This window comes from Dicentrarchus labrax, unplaced genomic scaffold, assembly GCF_905237075.1.
Source record: "Dicentrarchus labrax unplaced genomic scaffold, dlabrax2021, whole genome shotgun sequence".
In the NCBI taxonomy this organism is placed as follows: Eukaryota; Metazoa; Chordata; class Actinopteri; family Moronidae; genus Dicentrarchus; species Dicentrarchus labrax.
Genome location: NW_026136707.1, coordinates 3,417,419 through 3,442,745, shown reverse-complemented (window position 1 = coordinate 3,442,745; position 25,327 = coordinate 3,417,419). Strand labels below are relative to the sequence as shown.

Below are 25,327 nucleotides of genomic sequence, written 5' to 3'. Positions count from 1 at the left end.
CCCAGAAAATCTTGAGGTCTGCTCAAATTGTTTCTTGTTTTAAGTCAAGGTTTTAAGACTTTTCTGTTCATTTTTATTCTCTGTTTAACTTTAACTACTTTAGCTCTGTCTTTTTATATTGTCCAGTGATTCTTTTCTTGATGCCTTTTGTATCTTATGTAAACTTTGAATTGCCTCGTTGTTGAAAGTTGCTAAACAAATAAACTTGACTTGCCAGAGTGGCCCAAACTATTCAGTCAATGCAACTGTAACAAAGGTTGGACAAAATGTGCGACGCTCCATTTTTATAATGAGTGGCCAATTGACCTGAATGATCTGCAAGGGGTAGGATATTCGAGATGTAACCAATCCCCACAGTGACTTTTACCAAAGTCACACTTTGCATATGAAAATTGTATGAATGTGTCATGTTTCTCTGAGGGTGATAGGCAAAGTTTACTATCCCATGTCAAGATCTGTATTTTTGGAAGATCTCAACCTTATAACAAGATACAGGGGCGGCTGTGGTGCAGGGGCAGAGCGGGTCGTCCCCTAATCGGAAGGTTGTTGGTTTGATCCCCGGCTCCTGGTGCCACATGTCAAAGTATCCTTGAGCAAGATACTTAACCCTAAATTGCTCCCGATGCCGTGCATTGGTGTGTGAATGTGTATGAATGAGATAGTTTCTGTTCAATGGGCTTTACCATCACTGAGTGAATGTGTGTGAAAGGGCGAATATGCCATCCAGTGTAAAAGCACTTTGAGTAGTCGGAAGACTAGACTATACAAGTACCATTTACCATCCAACAGCTGGATTATAAATTTGTAAGTATCATTTTATATTTACAGGGAATTGTAAGAAGAAAACCACTGCACCTTTAAGAGCTGGAAGAGGGTGACAGCTACACATTGAGGTTTAAAAATTAACCTTTTTACTTATGTAGTTAGTTTTTTGTTGAAATGAAATTGCTTTAATCTGAAACTTCTTCCTCTTTGTGACTGTGAATAATGTACTGAGAGATGACAAATTAAAGGGTCTGTTCTTTGAGTAAACTTACAAAAACTAAACATCTGGAGTAGCAACAAACAAACCTCACAAAGGGGGATTAATCCCATTATTTATCAATTTCTATTTGAGTAATAAAGTCACCAATACTTCAAATGCCATCTATGTCAATTCCAAACAACAGTTAGTGTTGATTGCCATCTTGTACTTTAGCATGTTAGCATACCAACATTTGTAAGTACAGTTGTGGCTGATAGGAATGATATTAGTTTTACTGGTATTTGGTCGAAAAACCAACCAGTATTTGACACATTTGATCTGCTCATGGCGCTTAATGAAAAGTCAGCGGATCAGCAAAGTCATTAGGGGACCATGAAGAATGACTGTGGAAAATTTCAAGGCAATCCATCCAATAGTTTCTGATATATTATTATTATATTTTAACAGTCTTCTAGTGTCAGAACTCTGCACAGTGAAACTTAAATATCAGAGTGAAGTAACAATAAGCAAAATGCATTTTGAATGTAGGGTGTTTGTGTGTGTGTGTGTGTGTGTGTGTGTGTGTGTGTGTTACGTCCGGCATGCACCTTTGACAAGGTCATGATTTGCATATGAAAATAGCAAGATCCATCTATAATGCGCACTTCACACAAGATTCATAAGCAGCCGACTGTGTGATCTGAAGATTTACTGCCAAGAGTTCAGCCCTTAACAACCAACATCTGAATTTAAATCCTGTGAGTATGTCTTTATGTTTCTGGGGAATTAATACAACTGAAGTTTACAATACTCTCAGCATAGGTTTTTTTCTCTCATTTAAAAGCCTGATGCGTGAGTCAGTACGTTGAAGTCGTCAGCGAGGCAGCAGGTCACAGCACGTCCCGAGTTCGTGACGCCAAATTCTTGTTGTATATTAGATAGATGTGAAGATGTGTTGAAGAGAAGCCCGCTGACACCGTCTTGATTGTATTTAAAGATTTATTACGAAAAGTTCAGCATCAATACAAGCACCGCGGAGCTTGGAGAGCATCCAGCCAAAGGAATAACTCTGTCTACTTTGCATCGAACATAGGTTTATATAGGCCTGTTGTTTACTCCAAAGATAAAAAGAAACATCTGGATCCAATCCAAATATGTAAGGTAATAAGGGGAGATGGGGGTTTTCAAAGTAGAGGTCAGAGGCCATTGCGAGGCCCCTAACCTAAACATTTCATAGTAAGAATGATGTCATTGAACCCCATGAACTTCTAACACTACATATGGTAACAAAATATAATTTGAACTTATACCAAAATGTAATTTAACTTTAAAAGCCTTCAAATAAGCCTTCAGATACTACACCTCCTTGTTTTCAATTCTAACTGCTTACATTAGCTTTCCAGTACTTCAATTAAATTAAATTAATTTTGTGTCTCTGTCCAAAGAGTGCTAATTAATATTTACCCTCACAGACATTTTTGTGATCCTGGCTGTGCTCTTTTCTCTAAATGTTGTCTGGTTGCACTATAAGGCTTATTGAAGCTTTTGTCAGTGGAGGGAGTTGTATCGCTCCCTTGTCTACAAGAGATTTCTCCGTGGACTGATGGACAAACATTGGCAATAAACATTTGCCTAATTAGACCTCCTCTCAGGAGCCCAACTGTTGATTACTGTTTATTATTAGATGTGGTTTTTACACAGTCCAGCACCTGCAATGGCACATGCCACAACATGAATCTGTCTCTGAGCGGCATGTAACATATACTAAACGCTGAAAAGAAATAGAAGATTTACCGTACTGTCTATACCAGGGGTTCTCAACCTTTTGCAAGCTGCATTTCGACATGGGTTGAATTTTCATGATTTTTTTTTTCCTCCCATCCTGCAGCCTACTCGCGCCCCCCCGGGAGAGTGTCCCACCGGTTGAGAACCACTGGTCTATACCAACACTTAAAACCTGTGAAAACAAGTGTATTAGATTAGAATGACATTACTCCTTGATCTCTTTGCACTGGTCAACATTTTTTGTTGTTTTTAATGTGCTATACAAATAAACTTACCTTGACTTACTGCTTTGAAACAAGCGGCATGCCAGAATGGAGCACGGCCAACCTCATCCCTCCCTCTAATATTAGTCTTATTGCACACGTTGATTTGCACCTTTACATTCCTGTTAAATCCCAGCCTGGCTTTGCCCATTTACAACCAGAACAGAGGTCTTTATAGCCAGAATAACTGAAAACGTCTTTAAAGTTTATGATATACTATATATATATATATATATATATATATATATATATATATATATATATTTTATTATTATACCTATTGTCTCCTTGTTTGCAGTTGTGTCATAAATGGAGCGTAAGGTCACTCTGGGGCTCTTCTTTTTTGGTAAGATCAAGAGTATTATTTACACAATTTTTTGTTGAATTTGTTTTTGGTCTTTGTTTTTGTCTTGTGACTTATAGGCCAACAAATACGCCAATATCAATATAGCTACAATATTATTGGCCAATATTTAAGTGTGGCTAATTAAAGCAGTAAAGCTAAATTAAAAAACAGTAAATAAAGAACAAATTGTTGATATGTAACTTACACATTTCTTATGTATCTTCTGAACATACAAAATATATAGGTTACAACCGAGATCAAGGTGTCACCTTCAAATGTCTTGTTTTGTCTGACCAGCAGCAAAATCAACTGAAACAGCCTTCCTCCTCTCTATGAATCCTGAACATTAGAGTTAAGAGTGTCCTCTACCCTGACCAGTTTATCATTTCAGTTCTACTTTTGTGGCTTAAAATTTAACCATATTTGCTGCAGTGACATGACAAATATTCATCTAGTAGTGGACATTTTCACTCTCATGTCTCTACTCCTGAGAAACATATTCAACAGTTTTTATATTTGTTTAAACAATTTTAGCTTTTTAATAATGACGAGCATGTTTATGAGTCCCTGGCGATTTCTGTTGTGCTGTAACTAAGTTCAGTGTTGTGCACAGCTTGAAGCTGTATTGGCTGTGTGTTTCTGGGAACCACACGTGTTGTTACATTAGTGAATGTGTTTCCATCATTTGCTTGCTTTCTCTTAAAGAGTAACTTCTATCAGGATGATTTTTCCCTGGCCTCTCTGGCTGAAAGTTTGAACTCTGTTGCACACCTGACCTCACCCTGCATCACTGATGGGTGAGAAGTTAAACCAATGGAGGTCTGCAAAAAAATAAGATTTTCTGCTGGTGTTTACTTGCTCTTTATGTCGGTTGTGATCTCTTTTGGCCAACATAGTTTAATAATTATACCAGTCTAAACATTTCTCTGCCCTCTATCATCAATCTCCAGGGTTTTGCATCCCCTCCTCTCACGTCCTTCGTCAGTTCCACTATGTAAACTTAAAAATGAGCTGGATCGACGCTCAACAATACTGCAGAATGAAATACACCGACCTGGCTACCATCAAAAGCATGGACGACATAAGCAGGTTGAACAGACCTGCTTTGGACACAGGATTGACATGGATCGGACTGAGAGATGACCCAAAGTCCTGGAGATGGTCGGCAACTGAGGAAACGAGCAAAACTAATTATGCACCCTGGAACTATGGCGAACCAAATAATAAGAATTCACAGGAGCATTGCGCAGTGATGTACTCTGACGGAGGTTGGAATGATGTTAACTGTGAAACTCTGTACAGTTTCATTTGTTATAAAGGTAAGAAAAGATTGTTTTTAATGGATTTTAGGCTCAGATATAATTGCTGTTTAATTAGCATTTGTGTGCAGACAAATCACTTGAATTTCTGAGGACATGCACAAACAACCGTCCAAACAGACGCAGGATGCATGACGCAGCCATCGTGTGTACTCAAACTCTTAGTTAAAAAGTATATCTCCGGCCTTAACCTGTCAGGGACGTTTCATTCAAAATGACACAGCCACAGTATGAGTGTTGCAGGTGCATCTTAGCTCTCCCAGCACCTCTTCTGGTGACATCTAAGGCTGTCCTCACACTGAGTTGACTTGCTTCAGTCTGAATGATCTATCATCAGTTCATCTGAAAATTATTTTTCCGATTACTTATTGTTGAGACCTAAACAAGTGAAAAAAATGCCATCAGGAATTGAAGGTAACATCTTCAACGACGACTCACTAAAACCAGAGTGTATTTGGCAAGTGTGCTTTATAAATGACACAAACAAATAATTCCATATCAAAACTTAGTTGATTAATTTTCAAACCCAGTTATTCTGCAATGGATGGACAGACAGAGCATCTGCAAGCAGCCAAAATATCTAAAACAAACCTTCACTACCTTTGTCGAAAAATGTCTGCCAGCTACATTTTATCTTTCAATTCCTTTCAAACTAGAGATGGCACAATTTACATATAAAATCAATGACCAGAGAGGCAACTTCACTCAAGGCAGACTGACTGAGGCCAGTTGCAAATGGTTTATCTAGTTAAAAAGATTATTTTTAATGCAGAACAGTGGGAACTGCATATTTGTATTTGTCATAGTTGCTGTAACGTCCAACATCAAAGCCCTCAGTTTACGTTTATAACACTGCTATCTATCAGTTTCGATACAATATCACAAAATAAAATATTGCAATGCAATAATTTTCGTTATTTTCTTCAACCCCTAGTGTTTTTCCAAAATGTCAAGCTACTCCTTACAGGATATGCTCGTATTTTATAACCTGAAAATTATTATTAAATAATTGTTATTTCATTAACTGTTACACTGGCTTCACTTCTGTCTATTTCAGAGACCCAAAATGACAAAACCTATGTGTTCATCTCAACACTGCAAACGTGGAGTGGGGCCCGCAGTTACTGCAGAGAACACCACACAGACTTGCCTATGATTGAAAACTCTGTAGAAAATGCAAATGTCCTAAACACAAAACCAGCCAATGCTAATGTATGGATTGGTCTGTACCGACTGCCATGGACTTGGTCTGATAACAGCAACAGCTCATTCAGGAACTGGAAAAGCGGAGAGCCAAATAACTACGGTGGTATAGAGAACTGTGCAGCTGAGGGAGAAACACATGAATGGAATGACAGCGTCTGTGACTACAAGTATACTTTCATCTGCCATGAAGGTGAAATATTCTTTTACATTTATTCTAATTCACAGTGTGTCTCTTTTTGTTGGTGATTATATATTTATTGGACTGTCCAGATCTAACATCGATGATAACTGTGGTGAAAATGAAGTTTCAGACTGACGCTGACATGACAGATCCAGCTATTAACAACCAGATTCTCAGACAGGTAAAACTCTTCTTCTTCTCATTCTGTCTGTTTCTTTGAAGTAGGAAAATTAAAGAGGATGAGAAAGACGCTATACAGAGTCTTTCTAAAGCGAGAAAACATCTGTACATTTCTTTTATTCCTCCTCAGCTTGGTGCAGCGCTAAAAGGTTCGGGACTGGCTGACATCAAGCTGCGATGGAAAATTCAGCCCAAAAAATACGAAGAGAAACTCACAGGACCCTTTTAGACTTTTAAAACATTTTTGTCTGCAAACCACAAAGTTAACCTTCATGTTTCAGTAAAGTAAGATGGTTGGATTACACATTTCACCAATGATATTATACGTACATTTTAACTTTTTAGTCTAAATGATTATTCAAGTACTTTGTTGAGCTGTTAATCAAGTAGTCTGTGTATTTTTATTAAGCTTTAGCCAATAGAAGACTACAATAGGTAATAATAGAATAATGTGAGATAGTTGTGCATTTTGCTTTTTGTGTTGCACATTGACTTGATGTTGTGTTATCCTGTAACCCTGTATCCAAGAAATTATATTTATATGCAGCTGATATATAACAGCAAATATGTTAAAAAAAACACATCAGTAAAATTTTCATTTTAATTTTAATTTGTTTTCTGCCCAAACATCTGAAATCTTCTACAATGGGGTTGTAGTGAAACTAGCATTATTAAGCTTTTTTTCAGTTATGGTTAGGTTAAAATTTAAATCTTGAATAAATAAAAACATCATTAAATAATCATCATATAATTTGAATAAATTCTGTTAATAATAATAATTTAAGAAAATACAGCCAGACCATCATTGTTAAATCATCATTAAATATTATATATTTAGATTTATATTATAAAACAGGGTATGTTTTTGGGAGTCGCTACTGAAAATGATCTCAGTTAGCCCGTCCAACTCAATCAAATTGTCGAACTAGGCAGCGCTGATCAAATACGTATCCGAAAGTTGCTGCATTGCCTATTTCTCACCTAAACTCGTTACAGAAACATATTTCATATGTTGTAGTGTACTGTTTAGCTGTGACCAGGCCAGTGAGTTAAAACTGCGCAGCCGGTGAGTACAGCACAGCTCATAGTACGTCGCCTCTGCTGGCTACGATAAACCATCATGGCGAAAAACATCCATAACACCAGACTAGAGGCTTCAAAACAGTACTCAACATGATGTCGTGATAGGTTTACACTTGGTTGGGTCTCTAAAAACATAGTAACCACAAATCATACTCATTAAGATAAGATGTTCCTTTATTGATCCCCTTAGGAGAAATTCAAGATTGACAAAGCAGCATAGGGCAAAGTAGTGCCAAAGAGAGTACCTAAAATATCACAAAATAAAATATTACAAAATATTATAGAAAATATAAGACATATCAGACTGTAAATAAAAGTATATACACTATGTAATATTCAAGTATGAATGGTGTGCAAATATATGAGCAGTTTGACTCAAACTAAACTGTACACGTGGAAATTAAATATAAATAGTTGCAAAAAGTTTGTGCATTGTAGGTTGGAGTTTAAACCAGTCTTAGTCTGCTGGGGCTGGAGGTACTGGGTGCTGTGGCATTGTGGAGTCTGATGGCTGATGGAACAAACAAGCCTCCAAACCTCTTTGAGGCTCGGGGCTGGGTCAATCTGTGGCTGAAAGGGCTCCTGAGCTGCCTGAGCTCAGTGTAGAGAGTCACAGTCACAGCCTCCACACTGTCCAGCTCCATCCCCACCACCAAGCTGGCCTTCCTCACCAGCTTGCTCAGCTTGTTGGCGCTCCTAGTGCCGATGCCTCCTCCCCAACAAATCACCAGAAAGAAGATGACACTGGCCACTACAGACTGGTAGAACATCTGTAGTAGCAGAGTGCACACGTTGAAGGACCTGAGCCTCCTCAGAAAGAACAGCCTGCTCTGTCCTTTTTTGTAGAGGGCCTCAGTGTTGTCCTCCCAGTCCAGTTTATTGTTAAGTGTCACCCCCAGGAACTTGTAGGTGTCCACCTTCTCTACCTTCTCCCCCCTAATCGCAACTGGGGAGGGGGTTATGTCTTTAACAACGACTAACAACTAACTCAAGTTAAAAGTGGGGTAAGCAATTCTTTAGAAATCCAATACAATGACAAATACCATGGTATATTGCACACAAGAACTCACCAAGTAATTTAAGTAACATTAGTTATGTTGTAGGTTAGCAAACTGTCACTAAAATTGCTGCTTCACAGCTAAAAAGTAAAGAGGACGAGATGGTTTCACAGAGCACACCAGCTCCAGGCAATGATACAACTCTCCTGGAAGCAGTGCGCACTTTTGCTTGTGTTATTTGGGTTTGATTTATTTAATTCAGTTCGTCCAGCATTTTTATTAAACAATTGAGGTTGTGTTTTCTTGTTGAGTGTGCTGTGATTTAAATAAAGAAAAGCATTTATCCACACCTGTTTTCCTGTTTATAATCATTTACATAATGTGTTAAGAAAATGTATGTAATGTAAAACAAATTCTTGCTTGTGACATGTTATTCCCAGTTACTTGGTTTTATGGGAAGCCAAAATCATGATCGTGATTACTATTGGATTAATTGAGCAGCCCTATGGTCCAGTTTATCCTCCCTATTACCTGCTTAAAGGACCAGTGCGGAGGCTTTAGTGTCATCTAGAAGTGAAGTTGCTGACTGCAACCATTTTAATACAGCTCAGCCTTCCAAGTGTACAGAAACTACAGTGGCCATAAAACTTGCAGAAAATGCAACTGAGTGTGAGGCCAAATATTACTGCCAAAGTGAAGGCATATATAGACTTACAAACAAGTACTGAAAGGCAGGCAGGCAGCTACAGGTACAAATGGTCAGACAGGGTCCAAACAGGTGTTAAGATTACTGGCTCACAAGCAAAAACACAAAGAAACATGATCAAAGGATCTGGGCCGATATAATGAGACTGATAAATGAAGGAGGTCCAGGGGGGACATGGGCAGGGAATCTCAGATCAGAGTAATAAGGTGATTGCAGGGATTGCAGGGCACAAGGGAGTGGCAGGATCTGGAAAGCAAGGAGGGCATCTGGTGGACTGGTGGAGAATGGCCACTAAGGGACTTGGGGAAGTCATAATGCAGCTGGTGGAAGGGACATAGAGTCAGACTGTGACGAAAACTGAGTCACACATGCACTGGGACACGTTCCCTCAATACAATGAACATGGTCACAATAGTTTATTTGGAGTCCATCCTACATACACAGTCCTAATACAAAAGCACATTAATGTGCAGAAAATAGTAGAAAATAGTACAAATACAATACTCTTCTTCCTGTTTATGTATCTGCTAAAAAAAATCTGTTTTAGAAAATACTTCAGCAATGAAAGTACACATTGGTGGCTCTATTTTAAAGATGTATGGATATGTCTTTGCAAACTATATTATTGATGATATTGGCAAAATATAAAGGAAAATATAGAAAGATGCCCACCTCTTTGGCTTTTGAATCACTGACAAGAGTATGGAAAGAGAGATTTTTAACATTGCAAAACATGAGCCAAAGACATCCAACATTTTGGACTACAAATACATACATGATAACTACATTAGGGTGAAGGTTAGGCAAATAAAACAAGTTAAGATCACAGAAAGATTGTCGTCGTGGTTAAACACAAACGACAACAAGGATTAATTTTTGGCGAGACATGGCCTCTTGCACACCTAACCTGCTTTGTGCAGTTCAAGCCAATTCTGCCATTTACTTTGGTTTATTTGGAGGTGCTGTAAGTTGTCATTCAAACTGTGGTCTGGTTTCACAGGGTCTCTGGTGTGTGGTTTGTTTGTAGCATGAAAGAAAAGCAAACCAAACACAAGATTTGTTAATGATTTTTGTCTGAATTCAAAAGCTTCACTACTATTAAATCCATCTGATTGGGAAGAAATGATTGGTCTGCCACAGGGAGGATAATCATGGTGCACAGTAACGAAGCCCAAAAGAACAACTTTGCATATGGAAATAGTTTTAATGAGTCACGTATCCAAGGGTTATATATAGTATTACCTTCACATGTGAAGGTCTGTATTTCTGGAAGATCACAACCTTATAACAACATTCAACGGCTGGATATTAAACTTGTAAGTACTTTCAAAGTTTCATTTTCACAGGGAAACCATTGCACCTTAATAGTAAACAATTGTTTATTTAAGAGCTGGTAGAGGCTTTTTAAAGTAATTTGTGTGAAACAATATGTGTTGAAACATTGCTGTAGGTCAAAAGGAGTATAGAGTTCTAAGCAGACACTGGGACAGCTTTTGCATTACATATGAACGTTATTTTAAAAGTATTTAAATGGCTTTATTTCAGAGGGCAGCAGGTCGTTTTTTCAATATATTCACTTCTTTGGACCGGCAGATCCCCCAAATCCTGATTACTATGCACCACCAAAAACAATAAAATGGTCACAGAAATACAAAATACATCACAAATGTTTTTGTACTTACTTTGTTGTGCTCTAAGGTGCCTCTATACACAACTTACAGCTTAAAGCACACAGGTGTTTTCACTTATTTGTAATTATACCTTTTGATGACAAATAAAAGGGTCTGACTGTATAATCTAATTGTACTGAGTGAGGCATGTTGTCTACTAATCTGTACTAATCTTTAGCAACACAGAGGCTACAGCCATGCCAGCATGCTAGAGATCTGTGCATAATGTTTTCGGATATTTATTCTTTGAAAACCTTATAATTATGTTAAATGCTAAATGACCTTCTTTTCATACAGTGTTTTTTCTGGTCTACCTCACACTCATTCAGACACTGATAACAAAATGCAAGGATGAACAATGATACTAGGGCTGCCTGCTAATAGTCAACTTAAATGTTAGTTGATATGAAGAGTCTTAGTCAACACACTTTTCCTTAGTCGGATAGTCACAGAAAAACTAAAATAGCATCAAACTTAGTTGGGGAGCTGCGTCTTGTCACCAGGATGAAAGTATTTAGTCTAAATGACAGAAAATGTCAGAAAAAAAGTAAAAAAAAAAAGATAAAGATATTCAATTTACTATTTAGCTGTAAATCTTTGGCTTAAAAATAAGCATTTAAAGTCCATATCCTCCAGCAGGTAAAGTTCTTTCTGTTTTTGTTTCTTGTTTTCTGAAGATGCAGAAAACTAGTCTACAACCAAAGAGGATGGCACAATAAATTTGAGATAAAAATGTATATTTCTTTGATTCCTCCTCAGCTAGGTGCAGTGCTAACAAGTCAGGGACAGACGGACTTCAATCTGCAATGGATGATTCAGCCCAGGAAACAGGAGAAAGACAAACTCACAGAACCTCAATGCATTTCACATTTTTAATATATTGTTGTTTGTAGACCTACTAAATGGTAGACGTTCTTGTGTTACTCAAGTAATTTGTGTATGTAATAACACTGCAGCGAACAGAGGATAACAATATAATATGAGATGATTAGACTTTTTGTAGCATGCTGCACATTGATTTAAGATTTTATATGGTTTGCTGAGTAACTATGTAAGAAACAATGCCATGTAAAGCTGAAATTATGAGTAAATTCATCAATGATTTGTTTTTCTTTGCCCTATGTGTCTGGAAAATTAATAATTTGGGGTTTTGTTGAGACAAAGCAAAATATTTGAAGAGCCCAAGTCATTAATCATTATTCACAAAAAAAACAAAAATGCTACATTCAGTGTTTTCTTTTGTATGTTTGGCTGTAGCAGGCAGTTGAAAACTGTGTAGGGGTTGTGTGTCTTAATTGCTGAGAATTATATTGTTCTTCTTTGTTATGTTATAAATGTTTTGGGGGGTTGATTTGACTGTGAGATAAAGTGACTTATAATCAAGGTAATCCATGAACACTCCAATAAAGTTGTAAGCCTCAAGATTAATTTACACAATTAAAACCAGTAACAGTGGCTGTTGTGGTTCATCTAATCAGAGGGTGGATTGTTCAATTCCCATCAAAAACAGGGTTTGAGTTCATTAAAAAATATTAAGGATTACAAGTGACAGTTGAACTAGCTGAAAACTGGCTGTCCAGAGACAAGAGACAAGGCAATATAATTTACATATAATTGACACTGTAGTGCATGAATTGTATGGGAAACATGTACGACAATATAAGGAGCATTTTTATGAAAAGTATAGACTAATAAAACTCTGAAAGCTCAAACCAGTTGAGATTGTTTTTTTTGACACTCTTTTGACTCGCTCTAAACTACAACTAATACTAACTTTAACTACAATGTATGGATTTATACTCACTTTATTGGGCACACCTGTACAATTTAATGCAATCCATTAAAACTATTCTGTCATAAAGACTACTTTTTTGATGACTATACCATTCAGGTTTTTTACACTGTAAAAGAGTTGTTTATTCAGTATTATGCTACATTATATTTAGAGGTGTTTCTAAGACCTGGGTACAGATGTATAAACCATGTGTCCACACAAAAACCATGCACACGCCCGTGGATCGTGTGGATCGGCCCGGCCCGAGGATAGTGGTGAGAAATATCGGCCCAACCTCAAGTTTGGGCTCGGGCTCGGGCAGAGAATCGAAACTCTAGTATACGGCATATACCTGCGTATCACGTAGACTAAACCACTGGCTACACCTTTTACTGCACATGCAACGACTTTACCTGCACTGCTTCTTTCTGTTTCCCTCTCTGTCTGCTCTGTTAAGTTTCTTCGTCAGTTTTATGTTTTATGAAGAATTTCACTCATATTTTGGTTGGATTCTTTGAGCCACGTGTGGATAAGGCTTGTTATCCCTAATGACTTAATGAAGCTTGCAATTGCACAAGTCGATGAAAGTGCAGCAAGAAATACAACACCTTAATCACAGTTTGTTTTAAAATTACAATTTGCCAATTCATGTTTGTGGTGTTGGGCGGTTTAGTTTGCTCTGTAGCATCGATGTTTCAAATCAGAAATAAAATGACAAGGGAAAGGACAAAAAACATCAAGTTATGGTCGAGTTCACTCTTCTTTTCCACTCTCACAAGGCAGGCATCATTTACATCAACTTAACTTGTGGTACAACAAAGGCAAATTGGGCAGCAGCAGAGACACTAGTAATCAATTTACATTTGATTCTACTGGTTTGAATAAGAAATCAAGTCATGTCTACATAAAGTTTTCCATTCACACACACACACACACACACACACACACACACACACACACACACACACACACACACACACAAAGAGCATCTTGGGGCCCAAGGACACTTGCAGGGGGAATATTAGTGGAGGACCTGCTCTACCTCCTGAGCCAAAGCCACCCCTGCAATAGGAAAGAGTTGTGCTATGTATATAATCTATCTATCTATCTATCTATCTATCTATCTATCTATCTATCTATCTATCTATCTATCTATCAAAAAGTTATATAGTAAAAATTTGTGCCTCACTTTTACAGCTTGGTGAAACCAGCTGATCAAGATGACACAAAGCACTAAACATGATTTGATTTGGGATACCAATTCTACATGTTACGTCATGGCAGGTTTTCCACTGGTAGAACACTGAAGGCAGCTCCTTGGATGGACTTCTAGTCTTTAAGCAACTATAAATATTTTACAAATAATGTGTCTGGGTCGCACTGTACTGCACTCTAATTTGGATCCTCCTGTGTTATCTTTTTTAATCTATTTCACCATATATTTTTCTTTCCCTTTATCCATTTTATTCTAATCTTTTAAATCCAGTGCACCAAATGAACTGTATCTATTTATATTGCTTTTTTCTTTTCTGAATCCCTGTAATGTCTTATGGAAAGCAGCCCCCGAGTAATAAGAAAATCAATTAATGCAGCTGTAAAAAAGGTTGCAAAATGTGATGACACTTAATTTGCATACTGAGAGTGGCCACTTAAGCTGAACAAACAAAACAATGTGAGATAAAAGTCAAACTTTTTATGCTTAAAGTAGCCAACCTCAAAATAACCACTTTTACCAAAGTCATGCTTTGCATATGAAAATAGTATCAGTGAGTCTTGTCTCCAAGGGGTATATATAGGTTTATCTTCACATGTGAAGGTCTGTGTTTTTAAAAGATCTCAGCTTTGTGACAACATTCAACTGCCAGACGTTAAACTTGTAAGTACTTTTATAGTTTTATATTTACAGTACCCATTGAACTGCATTGAGTTTTGAAATCAACTTTTTAAAGGTTTCTCATGTTTTTTTTACTTTAATACTGTTGAAACATTGCTTTAATAATTTGCAGGCCAAAAGACGTCTAAACAATAGCTAGGATAACTTTGCTTAACACATGAATGTTATTTTAACAGCATTTAAATGGCTTTTCTTCAGTGGAAAGTAGGTTTTAACTACACATCAAAGTGGTGGTGAAAAATATGTTCAATCAACTTTAATCCAGTTTTAATATTCACTTCTTTGGACCTGAAAATCACCCAAATCATGATTACTGGGGACCACCTGTAAAATGGTGCCAGAAATACAAAGTACACCACACATATATTTGTACTTACATTGTTGTGTTTCAAGGTACCTCTATACGCAACTTACAGCTTAAAGCACACAGGTGTTTTAACTTATTTTTATTTAGACCTTTTCTCTGGAGTGTGACATCTTCCTCTTTCTTATATTTTGTTGCACCTGTTAGGACTGCGTCTTTATCATACTTATTCATTCATGAAGTTTGGTCACCTTACATAATGTGTTAGTGTCAACCAGAGCAAAAGTCCAAATCAGAGTAACTGGAAACACCTGTGTGGTCATGCCTGTTTTATTTACCTATTTCCTTTTTGTTTGCAGTAAAATCAGAAATGGATTGTTACGTGACTCTGATTCTCCTCTTCTTTGGTAAGGTCAAGTGTGTCATTCATTTAATTTCATGGATGAAATGTGTGTTGTGTTGGATTTTCAGTTCACATGCATCACGCCACCATATTGTAAGCGTGTTGAGTCATACAGCCTAGAAGAGTCTGAATCAGCTTTCAGTGAGTACAGAAAAAAACTATGAAAACTTATATGAATGAGCACAGCAAATATTTATTGTTAATTTCGACTTGAAGACATTTTTCTTATCACAAACAGGAATCTTTTTCTTTCTTGCTTTATTTGTTGAGGACTTGAGAGAATTTGTAGGAGTACATTAAAAATGCAAATTCTCCCAGTCCCAGTGAGAACAATTTTTGTATACATTTTAGTATTTTAATTTAGGTAGACATTTAACACTGTGTAGCCTTACAGCCTAACAGTGACAGTTGTCAGTCCATGGTCGATCTACATCAATGCTACTGTATTTTAATTTTTGATGGTGATCTGTAGATAATGTTTTTGGATATTAAATATATATATAATATATACAATTATATTAAATGTTAAATGGACCGGATACAATCAATCAATCAATCAATCAATCAATCAGACTTTATTTCTATAGCACTTTTTATACAATCAAAATGTAACACAAAGTGCTTCACACATTAAAATACCCTACCTCCCATTTGTTCTGGCTTTGGGAATGATAGTAGTTCATAGTATAAAAGTTCCTAGTATAAAATCAAATCTGACAAATAAGTAGGATTAAGACCACTAAGAGCTTTATACACCAATAAAAGGATCTTAAAATCAATTCTGAAGCAATACAGAGACTTTAGGACAGGTGTATGTGTGCTCTCTTTCTGGTCCTCATCCACACACATGCGGCTTAGTTTTGAAGTAACAATAACTGAGCTATACTCTTCTTGGGGAGACCAGGAAGTAGAGCACTACAGTAATACACCCTGCATGTAATAAAAGTGTGCATTAATGTATCTGTAATGGCTTGAGAGACAAATGGCCTAATGTTTTTAGGATGATAAAATGCATTATTTGTTATGTTTCTAATTTGAGGTTTGAAACTACCTATACTTTTTTTAAAGGTTTTTTACTTGTTGACAGGGATTTAAGGTCAGTGTTTGCAGTTTCACATTGAGTTTCTCTCTCTGAGCTTCAGTACCAATGACCAAAACCTCAGTTTTTTGATTGAGCTGTACAAATTTCTCTACCATCCATGGCTTGATATCTAAAATAGAAAAATTTAAAGATAAATAAAAAGGGCATTTATTGGCCCTGTGTGATCAGGTGGCGCGGCTATGTAAAGCTGTGTGTCATCAGCGTAGCTATGGAGACTGATGCTGTGCCTCCTGATGACATGTGGCAGGACGTAGAGGTTAAAAAGGGTAGGATCTAAAATTAAACCTTGGGGGACAACACAGTTCAGTTTATAGCTTTCTAGATTAACATTCATCAATGCTCACGATGCAAGAATTCTCTGTCGTTAAGATAAGATTTAAACCAATTACAAACAGTACCAGAGAGGCCAACCAGACTGTGTCTATATAAAAGAGTGATCTACTATATAAAATGCTGCAGTTAGGTCAGTTAAGTAGTACTAATACAGCAAAGCTTTTAGTTTTTTTCCATATTGCACCTTGTATTCATACAGCGCTTTTCTGCTCTACCTCAAAGCGCCTTACAAAACTTGTCACATTCACCCATTCACACCATAATGGCAGAGTCATACACTCATACTCGCACACTGACAGCAAAACCATTGGGAACAATTTGAGGTTCAGTATATTGCTCAAGGACACTTCGACTACACATGGGGAGCCAGGAACCAGCAACCTTCCGATTTCTAGAAGATCCACTCTACCACCTGAGCCACAGCTGCCATTGGGACTGGTTTTAATTGTGTTAATTCATGTAAATGTTTCACTAAATACTAAATATGTCCTTTATCATCAACCCTCAGGATACAGCTTCAGCTCCTGCTCTCAGTTCCCCCTGCGAGAGTACCACTATGTTAACAAGCTAATGAGCTGGAGCGAAGCTCAGCGTTACTGCAGAGAGAAATACACTGACCTGGCCACCATCGAAAGCATGGATGACATAAGCAGGCTGAAACCTGATTTTTCCTATAACTGTGCATGGATAGGACTGAGGGATGACCCAAAATCCTGGAAGGAATCCATGGGCAATGACACCAACTCCTGGAGATGGTCAGCGACTGGTCAAGCGAGCAAAACTGGTTACCACAACTGGAATGTAGAGGAACCAAGTAGTGAAAATGCAAATGCCAAATGTGTTATCATGGGCACTAATGGAAAATGGTATGACAAGGACTGTAATTCATTCAGGAGTTTTGTTTGTTACAATGGTAAGAAAAGATTTTGAGTTCATGGATTTTACTTACTGACTTAATCTGTCAGGGACAGACTGACGGCATTTGTTCTTTGAAAATGTCACAGCTACGGGAATGAAGCTTTGCTACAATTAAAATTATTTTCATTAATAAATAGTTTGTAAAAATGTCCACCACATTTTCAATCAGAACAATGAATGTGCAAATGGAGACTCATTTGCACAAGTGATCTGAGCAGTTACCAATACAAATTGCCAAAAGTCCAAATAAGCATGCATCTTCCAATAAGAAAACAATTATGTTGCATGAAGTGGGTCTTGAATGCCTGCTCAAACATTTGTGTTTTCTTTCTAAGAATGCAAGAATGACACTTAATTAGGTAGTTTCTTGGTTTGTACTCATGTTCAGAGAAGGCTTTCTATCCCCCCAGACTCAAATTCTGCCCCCCTCTATAGTTTTTATCAGTTTCAGCACATATAGAACAGAAACATCTGCCAGTTCATCTACTGCTGTTTATGTTTCTTGACAAGACATCAGATGGATATCTTCATACAATTACCCAGCAAGCAGAGACAGACTGAACAAAGTAAAATCTGCACACTGATCAATCGACTGCCATGACCCTTTACCTCTCACTCCACAGTTTACAGGACTGTCGTTAATCTAGACATTTAGCGAACTATCAGCTATGTTAATTCAGACTAAAGATAAACTACACAATGTAACTTGCAAAAACATAAATTAAATTCAAATAAATCAAACACATTCCCAAGCCCTAACTAAGACTGAATGTAGCCTCATTACAAATAAATAATTGAATAACTAGCTTTATTTCTGTCTGTTGCAGTTACAAACCAAACTGAGAAAACCTATGTGTTCATCTCGGATGAGAAAACATGGAAAGATGCTCAAGCATACTGCAGAGAACACTACACAGACCTTCCTATGATCGAGAACATCGTAGAAAACAATGAGGTGTATTCTGCAGCATCAGCCGAAGTTTGGATTGGTCTGTACCGAGTGCCATGGACTTGGTCTGACAACACCCAAAGCTCCTTCCAAATCTGGGGAATTAAAGAACCAAATAACTATGGTGGTAATCAATTCTGTGTATGCGAGGATGTTCAACATAAATGGGAAGACTTCAACTGTGTGAGAGAGAAACCTTTCATCTGCCAGCAAGGTGTCTGTTCAATAACACAATGAATCAATGAAAATGTAATGCGTCTGCTTCTTTGTTTTGTGACTGCATGTTTGTTGTACTGTTCAGTTTTAAAATTGAAGACCACGATGAGGATGAAGATTCAGACTGATGCTGACATAACCGATCCAGCTACTAACGCTCAGATCCTCCAGCAGGTAAGATTCTGTTATTTGTTTGTTTTTTCAAGATGTAAAAAAAACTACAGTCTACAACCAAAAAGGATGGCACAATAAATTAGAGATAAATGAATATTTCTTTTATTTTCCCCTCAGCTAGCTGCAGTGCTAACAAGTCAGGGATGGACTAACTTCAATCTGCAATGGAAGATTCAGCCCAGGAAACAGGAGAAAGACAAACTCACATAACCGCAATGCATTCCACATTTTTGATATATATTTGACACTGTAGTGGATTCTAAGGAAACATAATTGTATAGCAAAAATGTTCTTGTAAGAAGTGTGGATAAAAAACACTTTTACAATGAAGATAAAAGTACTGCATTTCTATGCAATGTTCTTCTTAATCAGCTGTGTGCTCTGTAAGTTCATCATACAAACACTAAGTTTCTTTTGACAGAGCTCTACACAACTAGTCAGATGTTCAACGCAACAGCAAGAGCTCCACTGCATGTATTTATTAGTGGCCACTTTATTACTGTTCTGTTATAAAGACTTCTTTTATGATGCCTGTACTGTTAAGTTTTTAACACTCTAAAACTATAAATTCAATACTATGCTGCATTATATTCTGAGGTGTTTCTAAGACTCTTGTAAATTAGAGTGATGTAAATAGAAATTATAAAAAAAAACACTTCCATTACAACACCACCTTTAAATATTACCTCAGGAATAAACATATAATTGAATTGAACAGTCAAAACAAATACTGAACATTATAAACTACATAAAGGTAGAATTTATGGTAGGGTTTTATTATATAGTAAACACAATATTTAAGTTTGCGAAAACACATTTTTTGGACATGATAAATAAAGATTCTTACTGACTGATTTGACTTTATTACTGTCATCACTTTGTTAAATCGCTTTTGTTTAAGATCTAATCCAGACAAGTTTTAAGATAAAGGTACAGATACTTTAATAATAATTTGTCTCTTGGTTTTTCCACTAAAAAGTTCAGTTACCTTATTATAGCACTTGAGCATCAAAGTTTGGTTTCATCCCATTGACCCTTATGGGAAATAAGTTAATATAGCTAAATATTAGCCTGTGTTATTTCTTAGTAATGAGGCTGTAGTTAACTATTTGGTGTCAAACCTTGACCCCATGAAGTCAGAAAGATTAGTGGGAAGGTTTGATTTGAGTAAAACCTGAGTTCAATTTACTGTGAGTAAATATTTACATTTTAACTTATTTGATCTATTTGTATGCTCATAGTTCAGTTTCATCATAAACCTCAGATGTCTCAGACCTCATTGATAACATGTGTGATTGTTTGTTAATGAGTTCTTTCAAATAAAATGTGTTTTACAAAACAAAATATTCTAGGTGAACCATGATTTCTACTTGTATGTATTATCCATTATAAATGTCAAGTGCAACTAGAAACTTCCAATATATCTTAATTATCAAGTAATCCTGGTTACGCTGAAAAAGCAAATGGCAGTTTTTATGTTGAGCACAGAGAAATGTTGCCCCTTCAGCAAATTAATGTGAAAACTTCTACTCAAAACTTTAAACATCAAAGTGAACAACAAGCACAATGCATTTTGAATGGTGGGGACAAAAAGTAGAATTTTGCTTCAAATAGATGTTCGCATAGATGTTGATTTACCCAACATCTACTGTGTGTGTGTGTGTGTGTGTGTGTGTGTGTGTGTGTGTGTGTGTGTGTGTGTGTGTGTCATGCTTGCGTGTGTGTGTTATATCATGGTATGCACCTTTGCCAAGGTCATGATTTGCATATGAAAATAGCAAGAGCCATCTATAATACACACTATGTATAAAAAGGCATTAGCAGCCAACTGTGTGTTTGGAAGATTTACTGCAAAGAGTTCAGATCTCAACAACCAACATCTAAATTTTAAACTTGTGAGTATGCCTTTATATTTCTGGGAAATATAATTTAATTTTCATTTAATTAATTTATTTAATTCCATGTTTTCATTCCTAACTGCTTCAATGGCTCTTTCAGTATTTACATTTTTTGTAATTTAAAGCTTAATGATATTTAATCTCTGATCATGTTCAGTATCGGTCAGTACACAGATGAGACACATTTTGTGTCTCCGTCTAAAGAGTGATAATTAATATTCACCCCCAAGGACATTTTTGTGATCCTGGCTGTGCTCTTTTCTCTAAATGTTGTCTGGTTGCACAATAAGGCTTATTGAAGCTTCACAGGGTTTCTCACTTATTTTGCCTAATTAAACCTCCTCTCAGTAGCCCAACTGGTGATTACTGTTGATTATTAGATGTGGTTTTCATGCAACAGCACTTGCCACAACCTGAATCTGGCTCTGAGCGGCACGTAAAAATACCAAACATACCCACAGCAGTTTACACTACAAAACATATATTTTACATGGCTTGGAGAGGCCGAAACCAAAGATTCACCGTACGGTCTATACCAACACTTAAAACCTGTGGAAACAAGTGTATTGGATTAGAATCGCATTACCTACAATTGCTTGCTCTTTAATCTCTGTGTAAGGCACTGATCAATGTTTTTGTTGTTTTGAAATGTGCTATACAAATAAACTGACCCTGACTTACTGCTATAAAACAAGCTGCGTGCCAGAATGGAGCACGGCCAAACTACTCTTTCCCTCTAATATTAGTTTTATTGCACACGTTGATTTGCACTTTTGCATTCCTGTTAATTTGTGAAGTTTGGAAACCTTACGTAATTCCCAGCCTGGCTTTGCCCATTTACAACCAGAGCAGAGGTCTATATAGCCAGAATAACTGAAAACTATGTGGTGTTTTGTCTTTGAAGTTTATGATACACAGTATATATTATTATACCTATTTTCTCTTTGTTTGCAGTTACGTCATAAATGGAGCGTAAGGTCACTCTGATTCTCTTCTTCTTTGGTAAGATAAGTCCATAAGGGTACATGATTTGTGTGTACATGCAGTTTCAGAGTAAATCACTAATACAGACTATAAAGCACATAAGGTTATTTCTTGCAGCTGTTTAAGTGAAATGTATAGGATAATTATGAACATTAATAAAAACAATTGAACTTAACGACATTATGCATTTGCAGGAATATTTTAATATTTCTGAAATTGACTTCATCAAGTAGTGGACATTTTTACTCACATCTCTACTCCTGAGAAACATATTCAACATTTTTACAAATTCTTCTTTATTTATTTGTTAAAACAATTTTAGCTTTTAATAATGACTAGCATGTTTATGAGTCCCAGGCAATTTCTGTTGTGCTGTAACTACGTTCAGTGTTGTGCACAGCTTGAAGCCGTATTGGCTGTGTGTTTCTGGGAATCACACGTGTTGTTACATTAGTGAATGTGTTTCCATCTTGTTTTCTCTTAAAGAGTAACTTCTATGAGGATGATGTTTCACTGGCCTCTCTTCATTTGAAGTGTTTATTTGCTTTTTATGTCGGTTGTGCTCTCTTTTGGCCAACATAGTTTAATAATTATACCAGTCTAAACGTTTCTATGCCCTCTATCATCAATCCCCAGGGTTTTGCATCCCCTCCTCTCACGTCCTTCGTCAGTTCCACTATGTCAACTTGAAAATGAGCTGGATCGATGCTCAGCAATACTGTAGAATGAAATACACCGACCTGGCTACCATCAAAAGCATGGATGACATAAGCAGGTTGAACAGACCTGCTTTAGACACAGACGTGACATGGATCGGACTGAGGGATGACCCAAAATCCTGGAAGGTAATCATGGGTAATGACACCAACTCCTGGAGATGGTCGGCAACTGATGAAACGAGCAAAACTGATTATGCACCCTGGAATTATGACGAACCAAATAATATGAATTCAATAGAGTATTGCACAGTGATGAACTCTGACGGAGCTTGGAATGATACTTCCTGTGACCACCTGAGCAGTTTTGTTTGTTATACTGGTAAGAAAAGATCTGTTTAATGGATTTTAGCCCTTGACCATAGCCGGAGATAAACGCACCGTCCTCCACGTTGTTGTATTGTAGACATAGAAACAGTTGTTGTATGTCACGCACAAAGGATGTGGACATACTAACCGGCTTATCAGCGGTGCAGACGCAAACAGAAAAAAGCCCTTGAAGGTTTAGACTTAAGTTTTCCAGTCTTTATGCTAAACTAGGCCAACCAGCTGGCTCCAGCTCCATAATGATCAAAAAGATATGATGATGGTATCGATCTTATCATGTAACTCTCAACAAGAAAGCGAAAGAGGCATTTTTCAGGGCTGTTTATTGGCAAGGATCTGGCAATAAGATATGTATTATGGTACAGGGGTTGCGATTCAATATCTTGTCATAGGCTAGGCGATATATTGCAATTTAATAAAAACTTATTTTAGGAAAACTACCATACACATAAAATCTAGTTAAAAAGATAATTTTTTATGCAGAACAGTGGGAACTGCATATTTGTATTTGTCATAGTTGCTGTAACGTCCAACATCAAAGCCCTCAGTTTACGTTTATAACACTGCTATCTAGCGGCTGGGGGTTTAACCACAAAAATGAATACAGTATTTTTCAGTTTCAATACAATATCAGAAAATAAAATATTGCAATGCAATATTTTTTGTTATTATTAACCTCTAGTGTTTTCCCAAAATGTCAAGCTACTCCTTACAGGATATGCTCGTATTTTATAACCTGAAAATTATTATCAAATAATAAATAAATAATATTTTTTTAATAAGTTATTTCATTAACTGTTACACTGGCTTCACTTCTGTCTATTGCAGAGACCCAAAATGACAAAACCTATGTGTTCATCTCAACACTGCAGACGTGGAGTGGGGCCCGCAGTTACTGCAGAGAACACCACACAGACTTGCCTATGATTGAAAACTCTGTAGAAAATGCAAATGTCCTAAACGCAAAGCCAGCCAATGCTAATGTATGGATTGGTCTGTACCGACTGCCATGGACTTGGTCTGATAACAGCAACAGCTCATTCAGGAACTGGAAAAGCAAAGAGCCAAATAACTACATTGGTAAACAGAACTGTGCAGCTGAGAGAGGAACACATGAATGGGATGACGGTGTCTGTGACTACAAGTATACTTTCATCTGCCATGAAGGTGAATGTTGAACACAAAAAAATGTTTTAAAACAAAAAAAGGATTCTAATTCACAGTGTGTCTCTTTTTGTTGGTGATTATATGTTTATTAGATTGTCCAGATACAAAATCGATGATAACCGTGGTGAAAATGAAGTTTCAGACTGACGCTGACATGACAGATCCAGCTATTAACAACCAGATTCTCAGACAGGTAAAACTCTTCTTCTTCTCATTCTGTCTGTTTCTTTGAGGTAGGAAAAGTAAAGAGGATGAGAAAGACACTATACAGAGTCTACTGTTGTACGAAATGGCACAGAAAAGCGAGAAAACATCTGTACATTTCTTTTATTCCTCCTCAGCTTGGTGCAGCGCTAAAAGGTTCGGGACTGGCTGACATCAAGCTGCGATGGAAGATTCAGCCCAAAAAATAGGAAGAGAAACTCACAGGACCCTTTTAGACTTTTAAAACATTTTTGTCTGCAAACCACAAAGTTAACCTTCATGTTTCAGTAAAGTAAGATGGTTGGATTACACATTTCACCAATAATATTGTACGTAAGTTACAACTTTCTTCTAAATAATGATAAAAGTACTTTGTTGAGCTCTTAATCAAGCTTTAACCATTAGAAGACTACAATAGGTAATAATAGAATAATGTGAGATAGTTGTGCATTTTGCTTTTTGTGTTGCACATTGACTTGATGTTGTGTTATCCTGTAACCCTGTATCCAAGAAATTACATTTATATGCAGCTGATATATAACAGCAAATATGTTTTTGGGTGAACATCACAACATAAAGAGGAATTTTAATAACGTGTGTGGCAGGTCAAACATCTGAAATCTACTAAATCCGGTTGTAGTGAGTCCAGCATTATTAACCTTTTATGGTTATGGTTAGGCGTATGAAATATGGAACCCCAAAATATTATGAAATAATCATTATCATATAATTTGAATAAATTATGTTAAAAAATAGAATTGGTTCTCAATTTACTTATCTTGCTAAATAATGTTAACATTTTTAAAAATGAAATATTTACTAAATTATTCAATCTCAGCTCATTTTATGAAATGTTATTTCATAAATTTTTTCTTCATAATTCAAACATTGTCAACATTTTACAGGACTCATTTTAATTCCACAATAGACATGTAATACCCTCGAGCGAACATTTCCTTTGGTTACACTAGTGCACCTGAAATTTAGTAGATCTGATAAGGTTCCTGTCTGGTAGTGCAGCCCCAAGCAAAGTAAAATAGACGATAAACCAGGGTATGCTTTTTCAGATCAAACTGTCGAGTTAAGATTGCGCAGCCGGTGCGTACAGCACAACTCATAGTACGTCGCCTCTGCTGGCTCCGACAAACGGTCATGGCGACATCCATAACACCAGACTTGAGGCTCAAAAACGGTACTCAACGTGATGACATAATAGGTTTACACTTGGCACATCCTCTTTTCATTCACTCTGTCACTTGTCAA

General features: G+C 36.8%; 1 protein-coding gene across 1 annotated transcript; it reads left to right on the top strand.

Annotated features, from left to right (window-relative positions):
* Positions 1–1,634: 1,634 nt before the first annotated feature.
* On the top strand, positions 1,635–20,114 carry LOC127367304 (macrophage mannose receptor 1-like). Its single transcript, XM_051407057.1, has 12 exons — positions 1,635–1,722; positions 3,311–3,358; positions 4,309–4,677; positions 5,735–6,073; positions 6,154–6,245; positions 6,375–6,433; positions 7,275–7,288; positions 15,033–15,080; positions 17,020–17,424; positions 18,257–18,592; positions 18,680–18,768; positions 18,886–20,114. The coding sequence occupies exons 2-12, from the start codon at positions 3,322–3,324 to the stop codon at positions 18,976–18,978; spliced, it is 1,881 nt and encodes a 626-aa protein (XP_051263017.1). The 5' UTR covers positions 1,635–1,722; positions 3,311–3,321; the 3' UTR covers positions 18,979–20,114.
* Positions 20,115–25,327: the final 5,213 nt, after the last annotated feature.